We start from the raw sequence: 14,078 nt of genomic DNA on the forward strand, positions 1-14,078 counted from the left end.
GCATGTGTATCTTTTTTTAAAGGCTGAAGATGAAGAAGGTTACCGTAAGCTCATTGATCAAAAGAAAGACAAACGCTTAGCCTACCTGCTTCAGCAGACCGATGAATATGTGGCCAACCTGACAGAGCTGGTGAGACAACATAAGGCTGCACAAGTTGCAAAGGAGAAGAAGAAGAAGAAGAAAAAGAAGGTAACCTGCGAGTTAGTTTAGATTTCTGTAATACCAAATATCACGTTGCAGCTGGTGTCAGCAGAGGAGGTGGCAGTGGGGAGAGGTTGGCATCTGGAAAGGAACATGTTCAGAACTGCTGTATGTCGCCTTCATTGCCTGGCATTGAGAGAATGCTGCTGATTCCAGAGGTGAGGGAGGACAAGTACATTATAGTTGTGGGAACCATGGCCAAGGGAAGGAAGAGTAGAGTATGGAGAATTTGGGGGTCGGGAGGAGTTGTTTCAGGGTCCTTTCCCAATCTCCATGGTACCAGGGAAAGAGCACTAGAGGGCAAGCCAAGTTCTTACGATCCTTGAGGGGCGGGCTGTGAGTTTTGAGGTCCTCCAGGGAAGAAGTGAGGGGTACCCTTATTTCCACCTGTTCTAAGAATTATGAGGGGACCCTGAAGGGTTGCTGTAGGTGGGAACTGGTCTAATGTAGACTAATTCCCAGTCTACCTTAGACCTGGAAGCCTGGTTGGGGTCCTTTGCTGTCCTGGATGATGATGAAATAAAGCTGCCTTGCCACTGTTTCCAGCCCCATAGTGAAAGAGGAGCACAAGAAGGGACCGCTGAAAAAGACAATGGCAGCATTTAAATAGCCCCAGAAGGAAGAAGAGGCAGGGCAAGGGTACATCAGGTTTCCAGGAAAATGGAGGGAGGTTATCCCTAGGATCATCCTGTCACTACATCGGCAGTTCAGTCAAAACAGCATCGACGGGAACTTGCAGCCACCCAGGTGATGTTGGGCCGTACTTTCACCCCAGATCAGTGGTTGTGCTGGTGAGGGCTGATGGGAGTTGGAGTAGAATAATGCCTGGTATTCTCCCAATCCTTGCGTTAAATGTTTCTCTTTGTCATCTCGATTCATATTCTTTGTGTTCCTCTAAGAATTGTTTTGGAAAAGGCAGGTTGATAGCAACCAAGCTGACAAATCTATCAGTGGATGTATTAATTCAGGTATCAAAGGCAGTGTGTCTCAGGATATCAGTTGCTAGATAGTAGAAGCAAGAAAGTGCTGCTGCATTTAGATGCTGGTTTTGTGCTTCCCAGAACCATCTGGTTGGCCATTGTATGAAGAGGAGGTAGGAACAGATAGGTCAGCAATCCACTATGGCTGGGCTTTGGCAGTAAGCAAAATGGCAAAGGTTTGTCCAGCCTTCTTGTCTGAAGCGCTTCCCAGATATGGAGGGTTAAAGCTGACTAAGACGGATCTGAATAGCATATTAGGAAAGTGAAGTTCCATATAGGAGGGAACTCAAGTACTGCGATCGTTTCTTGGCTTGTCTAAACCTCTAAAAGGGCAGAGTTGGAATCTCATTGTCCACCCTTTAATCCAAAACAGTGTTAACAAAACTGGTCCCATCTTCTTGCGGGCTGGTAGGTGTATGAATGACTTGTGCTAAAAAGGCTCAGGGGAGCAGAGTGCTAAATGGGCAAACAATCATGAACATGTACTTCCCACCCAGCTGTTTCAATGGCTTTTGTTGCCATTCTAACACTTCTGGAATGTGGTTGAATTAGCCGGCAATGGTGCCTGAAATGTCTCACTTCAAGATTTGGAAATATAATTATTTGGTCATTATCATTTAACCTCTTCATCAGGCAGAGGTAGTGCAAAATGTGGGATTAAATGAAATAGTCAAAATAAATTGGGCCAGGGTCATAACCTTTGCTCTTGAAATCAAATTTCAGCAAGGGAAACTGGAGTTTGTAGATTCCAGATGAAACAAAGGTCTGAAACTTATCAAGTCACCTTCCTTCCTCTCTCTCTCTCTCTGCAGACAAGTTAACAGACCTCTTTTTAAATGTGGAGCAGAAAAATGGGGAACAGAATAGCAGTCTCTGTATCAGCAAAATGGGAGATAAAATTTAGACATCAGACTAAAAAAAAAAAATCAAGCACACAGCCACAGTGGTAATTATAGCTAGTGGCTGGATGGGATGCAGTCCTTATTGAAGCTCAGTGTCATGGAAAAGCTTGTGGCTGTAAAATTTATCTCAGGTGGCTGATCGTGGTATTTCCAACAGGAAATAGAAAAAGTAACCGTGTGATACTTTCTTAAAAGCAAAAAAACCCCACAACAATCTGTTCAAAAAAGGTATTAGAAAAGCTTCTTTATAAAGCTCAAAAAGATTGGCTTTAAGATCCTGTTTATCAAGGTGAGTGGGTGAGACAACCCACTTTAAGGATGTCCTTTTGCCTATAGTGGAAAAGATACAACTCAACCCTGAACTTCATCAAACCTCTCATGCAGTGCTGAACTAGTGGATCACTTTTGTCCACGATATCTGGCTGCAGAAGCTGTTCCTTGTGTTCTCCCCACTCTCTGCTACTGCAGTACGACTTAATAAGGTGGAAAATGGTGAAATCAGTGGTGATGCCTGGTTGAAAACAGCCATGTCCACTGATCTGGTTAGTTTCTCAATTAGACCTTCAGAGTTCACTCATGCAGGAACCTGCTGAGCATTGAGACACATTTTAGTGGTATTTTGTTGCCTAATAAAAGACACTGTGAAAATGAGAGTAAGATCACTTTCCCAAGAATGCCCAGGGCAAAGTGCCTTGAATCAAATGTGAACATTTGCATGGTTGGCATAGGTGCAAATAGATTAAAAACCTCTGAGGTGATGGCATAGGGGACTTGATGTTTCTATCAGTAGGATTCATAGATCTCTTTTCCAACATGCTAAAGCAGTGGGTGATGACGGTTGCACTATAATATGTATCTTTGAACATATAAATCTATCAGCTTCACATTTTTACATGCTTTTGAACTGCTAGGTTGGCAGGAGCTGGGACAAGCGACGGGAGCTCACTCCATCACGTGGATTCGATCTTACAACTGCTGGTCTTCTGACCTTGCAGCACAGAGGCTTCTGCAGTTTAACCCGCAGCACCACCATGTCCCTTAAAACAAATATGTAGTAAAATATAATTTAAACACAAATAATAGGCAAGTAGCAGGCTCTTCCAGCATTCACTGCTGTTTTTGTGCACATCAGTTGCCGGCAGTTTTTTCCACTTCAGGGGTGTTTCTGGGCATGCTTTGAGCAGTCCTCCCTGTGTAGTTGATTAGAGGGGAAACCTGTTTGGAGACCCTTTGCTTCCACCATTAGAATGACTGATTATGTTCACCATAGTTCACTTCTCTTGTCATGCCCTTAATAGTGAAGAAGTACATTTCCTCAGAATATTGTTTTAAAATGTCCTTTGCTGTTTTGTCAACAACAGATGCTATTAATAACTCTTTTTTCCCCAGAAGGCTGAGACTGCAGAAGGGCAGACACCAGCAATTGGACCAGATGGTGAAGTAAGTGAGGGGAAAAATGACTCCCAACTTGTACATATTTTATTTTATCAGGAACTTAAGTCTTCTTTATAGTAGGGACTGATTTCTTTCTGACTTGGATTGTCAGTTGTTTTTCTGCAACTGATTTCAAAAGCTGTTCAGAGTCAGCAGGAGCTAGTAGAGCTGTTATTGATGGGTTTTGGGGAACACTTACACCTCATCTACAGACTTGATGTTGACTTACTGCTGAAATCCTATTGAGTAGCTATGCAGGTGTAACTCAAAGTTATGCCCACAGTAGCTGTGGTCAAGCCATGCTGGCAGTGCTGTTTATGAAGCACATCTACCAGTGCATTGGACATGTGGTCAAAACAGGATCTACACCACTCATTACACAATCAGCTTGCACAGTCCTTGTAGCTGGGGCATAGAGCTTGGCACATTTAGACAGGCATAACATTACATTGCATAAACAGAATTCCAGCCACTATGTCTCTATTGTAACAGGTATGATGCCCTATTTCAAATGTACAGTACCTTCATACACTGATCCTAATGTCTCTCCCTAGTCTTGGGTCACAAGTCCCTGAAAAAAAAAAAGAAGACAACAGTGAGCACAGCAGAGGGATGAAAAGATCAGAGTTTGTGAGGACTGAGTTGCAGGACTTGGCTTAGGATGTTAAACTTATTTGCAGTAGGATGTGGGACAATATTCAATGTTCATATTTTCTGGGAGAATTGGAAAGGCTGTATATCTATGCACATTTGTCTAGGAGCAATTTCCTTTTATCACACTCATGTCCAAATATTGGCATATCTTTTTCATAAGACAGACAGAAACTTTTATCAAATGCAAATAAAACATTCAACAGCTAACATGTGGCAGGGAACAGCCAAATGCACATTTAGAGCTTGGCATTCTACGACAGCATGCTTGTGTTGCCTCTGCATGATGGAGTAGATGGGTCTCACTATTATCAGGGCAAGTTCCTTAATAGTGCCACCTAAGAGGTGTTGAATTTTTCTCAGGTCGTCCCATCCAGAAGGGGAGGAAAGGAAAGTGCTCAGATAAGACAGGCGGAGATCCTTATACAAGATATATTAGAACAACATATGCTGCAAGGATTCAGCCACTCCTGACCACAAGGGCAGAATCTCAGTTCTGTGGGTAAACCCATATATCTGCCCTGTGCTAAGTTCGAAGGTACAGTATTGCACCTAGCAAGGGTAAATGCCCAACGATCTTGTGGATGCTCTAGGTCAGTGGTTCTTAACCTTTGTTACTCTGATGTTTTTGAACTGCAACTCCCAGAAACCCCAGCCAGCACAGTTGGTGGTGAAGGCTTCTGGGAGTTGCAGTTCAAAACTCCTGAGTAACCCAAGGTTAAGAACCAATGCTCTAGGTCAGTGGTTCTTAACCTTTGTTACTCAGGTGTTTTTGAACTGCAACTCCCAGAAACCCCAGCCAGCAGAGCTGATGGTGAAGGCTTCTGGGAGTTGCAGTCCAAAAACATCTGAGTAACAAAGGTTAAGAACCAGTGCTCTAGGTGATATAGGTAATTCGGTCTTCTGCCATGGGAGAGGGGCAACTGAAAATATAGTGGGGAACAGACCCTTTGTGCAGCGCTATGCAGGGTTTGCCCCTCAATATCCAGAACTCTATTTTTGATTGTATGGAATACCTTGGAAGGGGATACTGAACCCAGCAGATCTGGTGACAACCTCAGGGTCTTGATTTTCTTGAGAAATACGGCCAAACTGTTTGGAAATACACTGTCAGAAAGCAGCACTTGGAATAGGATGTCCTCGGCTGAGAAGAAACAAATTCTGATCCAGTGTTTAAAGAATCTGAGCCAAGCCAGGGTCTCAATCCTGTATTGACCGCCTTCAAGGCACAGGTTTGCATAGGAGACACAATGGGGCAGGCCAAAGATTTTATACAGGAACATTGATTGGATCCTTTCCACGGAGCTGTGGAATGCAGACATCCAGATGGGGAAACTATAAAGATGCTATGCTGCTGATTTGGCATTAAAAATCTGCAGGGCAGCGGGGATGTATGAGTGGCCCCAAGTATGATGGAAGTGTAAAATAGCCTGAAAGCTTTCGTGACTGAATTGCTGTCTGCTGGTGCATCGACCAAGTGTGTCTGTAATGAAAAAAGACACCCAAATACTTAAACTCTCTGACCTGCTGGATAGAGTTAGCATTGAAAGACCAAGAAAAGGGTTTCCATGCTTGACCAAAGACTATAATTTTAGATTTCTCAGAATTTCGTTGGAGCTTATTGTGTATCAGGTAGTCACGGCAACCACTAACTAGCCGCTTTAGGTCGTGCGGGACAGGAGAACCATGTCATCTGCATATACAGTGGTGCCTCGCTTAACGGGTGCCCCGTTTAACGATGAAATTGCATAGCGACGAAGATTTTGCGATCGATTTGCGATGTACCCTATGGGGGAAAATCGCTTTGCGATGATCGGTACCCTGTTTCGCTTACCGATCATCGCAAAGCGATGATTTTTTAACAGCTGATCAGCGGTTCCAAAATGGCCACCGGGTAAAAAAAAAGGCCGCCTGCTGTTTTCTGGGATGGATTCCTCGCTTACCGGGCAGCAAAAATGGCCGCTGTATGGAGGATTTTCGCTTAAAGGTGAGTCTGAAGCCCATAGGAACGCATTGAAGGGGTTTCAATGCATTCCTATGGGCTTTTTAAAATCGCATAGCAACGAAATCGCTTTGCAGTGATTTTTGCTGCACGGATTATCGTTGCTATGCGAGGCACCACTGTAATAGGATTGGAATCTGTATAGTGGCTATCAGAAAAAGTGGCCAAGAAGTGCTGTTCCCATGTCCCAGCTGGTATATAGGGAAGGTCCTGTGAGTTCTTATTGAAGATGGAAGAACCTGAAAACCACCTCCCAAATTTTTTTGTTGTTATCTGTATTGATAGCCTGGGCTAAATGACACCAGTGGTCAAGAATAAAACGATGATGGAGCTTCTTAATGGCTATTCTGAGGTGGTTTTCTGGCACATACTGTAAAGGGAGCCTGGAAGCACTTGAGGTTCTGTAGTGATTATAGATCCCCCACATATCCAGCTTTAAAGCAAGACATTCCTTGTCTAGCCTAGGACACGTGTGGGGCCTGTCTGTTCTGAGATTGTTGAGGGAACTGGCCAAGGCTAGCTATTATAGTGTCTATTAGGTTCTCATATCATTTTAATAGTGTGAACTCCAATATTCCCTTCTGTTCATACCAAATCTGGGTTACCCAAGGAATTTAGAGTGTCATACCTTGTTCTTCTCTCTGTCATCTTATCCTTCTAGAACTCTTATAGGAGGCAGATGGGTTGAGAATTAGCAGCTAGTCCTCAGTTTGTGAGCATCATACTGATAAAAAAATTAGGTATGGATCTTCCCAGTCACTCCTACCATTCCTGAATAATAGCACATTGGCTCTCAGTATACAAGTACATTTTTGAAAAAGTAAGCCATCTGTCCTCTTTAAATTATTTTAAATAGTTCCAGTATTGGGTGCCCCCTCAATTTCTTGACAGGCTGCTGCTTTTTCCCTTACTGTATTGTAGAACTAAATTATTAGGAGCTTGTGCTGTACAATATGTCTTTAATGGAAATGTAAGAAGCATGTTTAACATGACATATAACATATACTTTTCAGCCTTTAGATGAAACCAGCCAAATGAGCGACCTCCCTGTGAAAGTTATTCACGTAGAGAGTGGAAAAATTCTCACTGGCACAGATGCACCAAAGGCAGGACAACTGGATACCTGGTTAGAAATGAACCCTGGGTAAGCTGCCCGCAGACATTGCAGGCTGGTATTTTACAGGAAAATGATGAAATGTAAATAAAATCTTCCTTGGAGTTTAGTTTAGTTTTAGTTTTGTCATAATTGTTGTCATAATTGTTTTGGTCCTTTCTCCCTAAATATTGAACATGGGCCTTGATCTGGTTTCAGAAAAATCAGATAAATCCCAGTACACTTGAAGAGAAGGTTTTTGCAGCCTTAGCCATTTCCTTCATATTTACTTATGTAGTGGTTGTCATGAGCTGCTAGCTATTATGATGGCCATTTGTAACTTTAAAGAGGGCTAGATGTATTTGTGGAGGATGGATCTAACAGCTGTTGTAAATAAAATAGAGCATCCACATAAAGAGGGAGTAACCAGTGCTTGGGGAAGCTTTCCAGAGACATTTGGTTGCCTGCTGGTAGGACTGGTTAGTCAGTTAAGTGCCATCAAGTTGTAACTGACGCATAGCAACCCTAATAGGGCTTCCACAGTAAGTGAGATATTTAATTATACTGTTCCATTCCCTCTATGAGTTTCCATGGCCATTGGTCTCCAAAGTCCTAGTCAGTCACTCTATCCACTACACTTCACTGGTATCACTGGAACTGGTACCCTAGGGTCCATCAATGCTTGGTCAAATTCAGCAGTGGGTCTTTTTTTCCCCACATGCTTATGCTCACTTCTATGAAACTTTTGTTGAGAAGAAGCCATATCATTGTATGTGTAGCATGTTTTTGCAGGGGATTTGATCTGATCTGATCGTCCCATTCCATGAAACTATAGTACAGTGCCAAGCCACACTTACATGGCCAAAAATATTAGCACCCTTGCAATTCTGTCAAAATGCAAGCCTTCTCTCAGAACATTGTTGCAGTTGCAAATGTTTGGGTATTTACGTGTTCATTTCTTTGCTTTGCGTTGGAACAACACACATACACACACACAAAACAAAGAAGAAAAGTCAAATTTGATACAATCCACACAGAAACAAACCCAAAAATGCACTGTACCTGATGGAAGTGTGGAATGGAAAATTTCCATTATGTTGGATGATAAGAAGGAAATTTGTCCTTCCTGTCTTGGACAAAAAGAAGGGTAGGGTTGACTTGGCTTGGCTTTTGTAGTTCTGTTCAAGTTTTTTTTGAGTGCCATTTGAGTGCCATTGCCTTCTGAGTTTGTCTAAGGTGTTCATTAAAATGTGTCTTCTATAGGAGCTGAAGCTCTTTCTTCCCTCACCTTCACCACAGGTTCCCTAGTGACTTTCAGAAGGAAGAACAATCCTCCTCTGATTAGCTTTTTTGGACTTAATATAAGGAATACGTTCAACTTTCCTCCATAATGTATTGTCCATTTTTGCCAGTTGTTAACCATATTAATTTTTCCAAACAGGTATGAAGTAGCACCAAGATCTGACAGTGAAGAAAGTGGATCAGAAGAAGAGGAGGAGGTGAGAGGAAATGGTTGGGATTCCAATTTGTGTTCTTCATTTAGTTCTTCAAAAAATTTATTTAAATGTTGGTTTCATCGTTCAGGCATGCAGAATTTTTTTTAAACTTTGCTTGAGAAGAAGTGTTATGTATACCACATTCATGTTTCTCTTCTGCTCTTACCTCTTTTATCAATCAAAGCTTATTTGTGTTATATTGGAATATGAAATACATCTTATCTTCAGCTTTATGTTGTTGGTTTTGGTTTAAGTCATATGTGAATCAGGCAACATTGGTGATATCACTTCAGTTTGCTTCATTGCGATAGACTGTTGGGTTATGTACCATGTTGGCTGAGTTTTGATGGGTGTTTCCTGCAAATAGTATTTTCAGATTAAAATGCACGGAGTGCTTGTTGTAGTAAAAAGGAGAAAGAAACATTTTCCTGTCTCAGAGCCTGGTGAAATGGCTACTGCTTGGTGATAGTTGAGGGGATGCAACTGATGGAGTTTGTATCCCAGTAGTGCTGATGAAGTGGCTCTGCAGTGCCCCAGGTATTCAACTGTGATCAGGTTATAGCGAATGAGGCTGATAAGGTCTCACTTTCTGACAGGAGGAGGAAGAGGAGCAGCCACCGCCTTCTCAGTCTGCTTTGCCTGTGGAGGAGAAGAAAAAGATCCCTGATCCAGACAGCGATGATGTATCCGAAGTGGACGCAAGGCATATTATTGAGTAAGGCTCACACTTTCCTTTAGAGTGCATGCTTCAGTTAGCTGCTGTCTCTCATGTTTCCTTTTACATGTAGCTGAAAATGGATGAATAGGGAATTTCTCCCTAAAAAGACTGGGAACAGCCTATTGTCTACACCTGGAAAAGCAGCCTCCAAGTTTGGAAGAGAAGAAGCACCAGAGGCATCTTTCCTTATCCAGATTATTTCCTCCCTTCACAACAGGAAGCATGTTATAAAAAGACTTTACATTGGAACCCTGCCATATTTGATCAGGTGCACAGGAGATCATAGTTGTCAGGATCAGAAAGAGACACTGGATGGTCAGTATATAGGAGGATATTCTCTGTCCCCCTTCAAGGTAGGGTAAGGTGAGAGAAGAGCTGCATTCCCCCAGGGGCAGAGATTAAACTGTGAAACTACTCCAGGAGGGCACAAGCTCGGGATGCAGCTGTTGTAGGCATCTCTCTCCTTCCCTGTTTGAATGAGCTGAGATCACACTCCAAAAGCAGAAGTGACCAGATAGTCTTCTGGCTTGGGGATTTAAAACAACAACCTTTTTTTTTTTATCAGAACAATAGGAGGTGCGCGTTTTGTTTTAAACAGAGTTGGACTTCCTAGAGGCTTCCAGGAACATGTTTCGGTTTTCTTCAGTAGGAAGTTTTGAGGAGGGACAGGGAGGAACTTCTGGGGGCTCCAAGGGCCACAGAGTCAGGCAAAGGGTCCCATGCTGCCCATGGGCTGCATGTTGCTCACTCCTGAAGTAAGATGATGCGGTCTTGGCCAGCAAAGTGTATTATTTGACTTCTCTTTGTCTCTCGCCGTTCCTTTCCTTAGGAATGCTAAGCAAGATGTTGATGATGAGTATGGAGTGTCTCAAGCTCTGGCAAGAGGGTTGCAGTCTTACTATGCTGTGGCTCATGCAGTCACTGAAAGGGTGGACAAACAGTCTACGCTGATGGTGAATGGTGTCCTGAAACAGTATCAGGTGAGAAGTACAAGGCAAGGCATTGGTTCAGGTGCCAATGCTGGGTGTGGTGGAAAGTGCACCATATTGCGGTGGAAAATGTAGCGTGGAAAATGTGGATTGGCATTACGTTCTCTCCATAAGCCCAATAATGTTCATGCATTTCTTTTTTCTTTTCCCATAGATTAAAGGTTTAGAGTGGCTGGTGTCTTTATATAATAATAATCTAAATGGAATCCTGGCTGACGAAATGGGCCTGGGCAAAACAATCCAGACCATTGCTTTAATTACATACCTCATGGAGCACAAGCGAATCAATGGCCCCTTCCTCATAATAGTACCTCTGTCGTAAGTATCCCTAGTGATTCATTTGGCACTTAAGAAACATGATCAAGTTGACAAGTTTCTGTAGCAGTAAACATTGTCTTTATTTTGTGTAAACGCAAAGTGCCATTTAGCTGTTTATATTTGTGCTTATCTGCTTTGCGTAGAGCAGAAGGGAGACTCTGAGGCGCTGGGGCTCAGATTTAAGGCTCCAAGTGCATCTCTTGGAGGCTTCTGAGAGCACAATTTGTTACTCCTGTAGCTGAACATGCTTGCAAAGAAACCTTTGGGCTATTCTGAATATTGTATCCTGTTCCTTGAAAACAACCCAGGATCTGGGCTGCCTATTGAAGCCACCTGCAAAGGCAAAGCAGCGCTCAGGGAGATGTGCTTTGGGGGTGATTAAAGCGAAGCTGAGAATGAACTTCAAGAGCTGATTCTTTACTTTACTTCTCCTTCTACTGCAGACGGCCACCTTTAAGGTGTAAAAAGTTCAAGCAGTGACCAAAATCATGATTTCTCATTTGGGATGCGCAGCAACTGCTTACTGAGTGTGGAAAGATTAAATGTTAAATAACACTTTAAAAAGTAGGGTCGTACCCAGGTGAACAAGATAGGAATGTGGAGGTTTGTGGACCACTTTGCAAACCTATTTCCAACTATGGAATTAATAACTTTGTTTTGTCTTTTTTCAAACACTGAGTGGATTTCTGCTTGTACTAACTCAAGTGTTATATTGACCATGGTTTGTTGCTTATGCCATGAATTACACAGCAGAAAACCAAAGAAACCATAGCTTTTTTCCACGGATTTTGGTCTGTTTTTCCTCAGCACTTTCCCCTGTATCCTAGGTGCCTTTGCAGCCAAGTCGATGCATGGCTTCTCAGCTTGCCTTTCACTGGGTTTTTTTCACCCACAGTGGTGTAGAGGCCTGACTGGTGGTCACCATCATTGCTTAAGACTTGGGAAAAGTGTATCGCCCTAACTCTGTCTCAAGACTTAGCACGAGGAGTTTTGCTTTCAGAAATTGTGAACTCTTTTACTCCATGGAAGCGTGGGAGGGGGGATTGGGAATTGTTCTATCCCAGTTTTAGAATTCCTGGAACATCATCTAGAGAGTATTTCCATGGCATGGATTGTTTTCTGTTTGTTTCACCTGACATGAGAAAATTGTTCCGTTCCCCACCATTCTGGCATTTCTCTTTTCTTTTTATAATACTACCTGTAGCTTTGAAGATGATATTGTTATTTCTCATGCAAAATAAAGTTAACACAAATAAGGAGACCTATTTCTCACCATGACCTGAAGCCCCTCCCATCCCTCCCCCCCCCCCCACTTTCAAGGAACTCCCAATGGGGGACAATCCTACTTTTGCTGTGGCATTCTTCTGTATCCAGAATGTTCGTGGAGTAATGACAGCTCCTCAGAAAGATTTTCTCAGCTCAGCAATACAAGTTCAGAATGTTTCCCTGAGCCCAGTTGAAATGCCATTGCATGAGATGTTAATCAAGGCAAATGTTTTCTGTTACTGTGCGCAGAGCAATGAGACAACAGGTGAAAATAATTTGGCAACTTCAGCAGAGAGGAAAATGAGCAGAGGGGGAAGGTGCAGCACATGGGGGCAGTTGTGTTTGTTCAGTTCACAGATGAGGATGGCTGCAGAGAGCCAGGGAACTGTTTTTTCCCCCCAACATCACTGGTGTGATTTAAACCAGGGGGGTCAGAACTATTGTGAAATGTGTTTATTAGCACGTCCCTTGAAATGGTATGAAGAAATTATATGCCACGTATTATTCTCCAGGGCTTTTGACTATCTGTTCTTCACAGAAATCATCTCAGTATTTTTCCTTCTACCTTTATTTATTGTAATATATGCAAGAGATGCAGCAAAAGCATTCAATTCACTCTACTAACTGAAAATAGCTACTTGAAGAATACATTAAAATCGGGGCCTAATCACAGGGACCATTTGAATCGTTTCAATTTCCTATTTTATTTATACCAGTGTGTGTGTGTGCGTGTGTGTTTGTGTGTAGGTAGTCATGTAATATATAAATCGTTGTGCGCATTCACATGACTGACTTTTCTTTCAATACATTTCTTGAACTTTGAGTGTACTGTGCCTACCCAACAAAATGGAGTCATTTTCCATTCTGTTTCAGGAGCACACTAAAATTGCTTTTTTTGTTGTTGTTAAAAATCCCTCTGTGTTGTTAAAGCAGCATCTAAATTCATGTGAAAAACTTTAAAAGACAATATGAAAGATATTTCATAACACAAGATTTCCCTTGGCCGTTCTTTGGTTTTAGGGTGCTTTGTTTCTCAGAGGACACTGGGTGGGGTGTTATTGTACATTGACAAGGGAAGGGACGAATGAGCAGGGATGAATGTTACAAAGTGATTCAGCGATATTGGGGAGAGAACACCAATATATCGTTTAGTATTTTGGGGGGGGGGAATTATAAAAGGAAACAAATGTGGTGACCATGCAGTGCCATTGGTGCAAAAAACACAAGTAACTCCAAAGTAAATCAACAGCAAGATTCACGCACACCAAGCCAATGTGGAGAAGTGATTCGGGGATTGGATCATTTTTAAAAGCCCATGCCAGCAAGGTTGAAAAAAATCTGTTGGTTGGCCCAATAAGTTGATATTACCTGTGCGTCATGTGAATGTAAACTTATAAAACTTTTTAAACAATGTCGGAATCGATATAGCTCCCGTTCTTATGGTCTCAGTTTCAAGAATAGTAAAAAAGGCTGCATCTCTCTCTGCAGAAATCCCTACTTTATTAAGAGATGCCTGTGAATCCAATCTTATACTCTGGTTCTGAGATGCAGGATTATGAAAGGCTTATAAGGAAGTTGTCAACTCTGTATTGTAGTTGTGTGGTTTTTGTTTTAGTTAATCTAGTCAAAACACATGTTTTTATAATGAGGAACTCTAATTAATTCACTGTTTTCCAATCCTAGAACCCTATCGAATTGGGCATATGAATTTGATAAGTGGGCTCCTTCTGTGGTTAAGGTCTCATACAAGGCAAGTATTGTGGGTCAGGTTTTTCTTTCAAATGTTAACCATAAATTTTGTCAAGATGGAAGGATGAGTCAGCTAAGAATGCAAAACAAAAATGGAATGTTTTCTGACTTGATACATACAAAGCATGTATCAGTCCAATAATAATATTGTATTGCTGTATTTTTTCCATTGAATGCTTTTCTGGACAACAGTTAGATAATATATATGGTTAGAGCAGCCTCCTATCATCTAAACTGCACCTGTTTATCTGGAAGAGATCAGGATCCTGACAAAGCAT

General features: G+C 42.1%; 1 protein-coding gene across 10 annotated transcripts in view; it reads left to right on the forward strand.

The window, feature by feature from the left end:
• SMARCA4 (SWI/SNF related BAF chromatin remodeling complex subunit ATPase 4) overlaps positions 1 to 14,078 on the forward strand; it is a 90,548-nt gene that overhangs the window by 26,663 nt on the left and 49,807 nt on the right. For 9 of the 10 annotated variants that reach the window (XM_020791678.3, XM_020791680.3, XM_020791682.3 and 6 more), the window contains exons 11-18: positions 23 to 190; positions 3,474 to 3,524; positions 7,185 to 7,315; positions 8,706 to 8,763; positions 9,357 to 9,475; positions 10,308 to 10,458; positions 10,622 to 10,785; positions 13,735 to 13,801. In XM_020791678.3, the coding sequence (XP_020647337.3) occupies positions 23 to 190; positions 3,474 to 3,524; positions 7,185 to 7,315; positions 8,706 to 8,763; positions 9,357 to 9,475; positions 10,308 to 10,458; positions 10,622 to 10,785; positions 13,735 to 13,801 (909 nt within the window). The remainder of the gene's footprint in view (positions 1 to 22; positions 191 to 3,473; positions 3,525 to 7,184; positions 7,316 to 8,705; positions 8,764 to 9,356; positions 9,476 to 10,307; positions 10,459 to 10,621; positions 10,786 to 13,734; positions 13,802 to 14,078) is intronic. The other variant, XM_020791681.3, reaches the window with a different exon arrangement.

This window comes from Pogona vitticeps, chromosome 2 (assembly GCF_051106095.1).
Source record: "Pogona vitticeps strain Pit_001003342236 chromosome 2, PviZW2.1, whole genome shotgun sequence".
Lineage (NCBI taxonomy): Eukaryota > Metazoa > Chordata > Lepidosauria > Squamata > Agamidae > Pogona > Pogona vitticeps.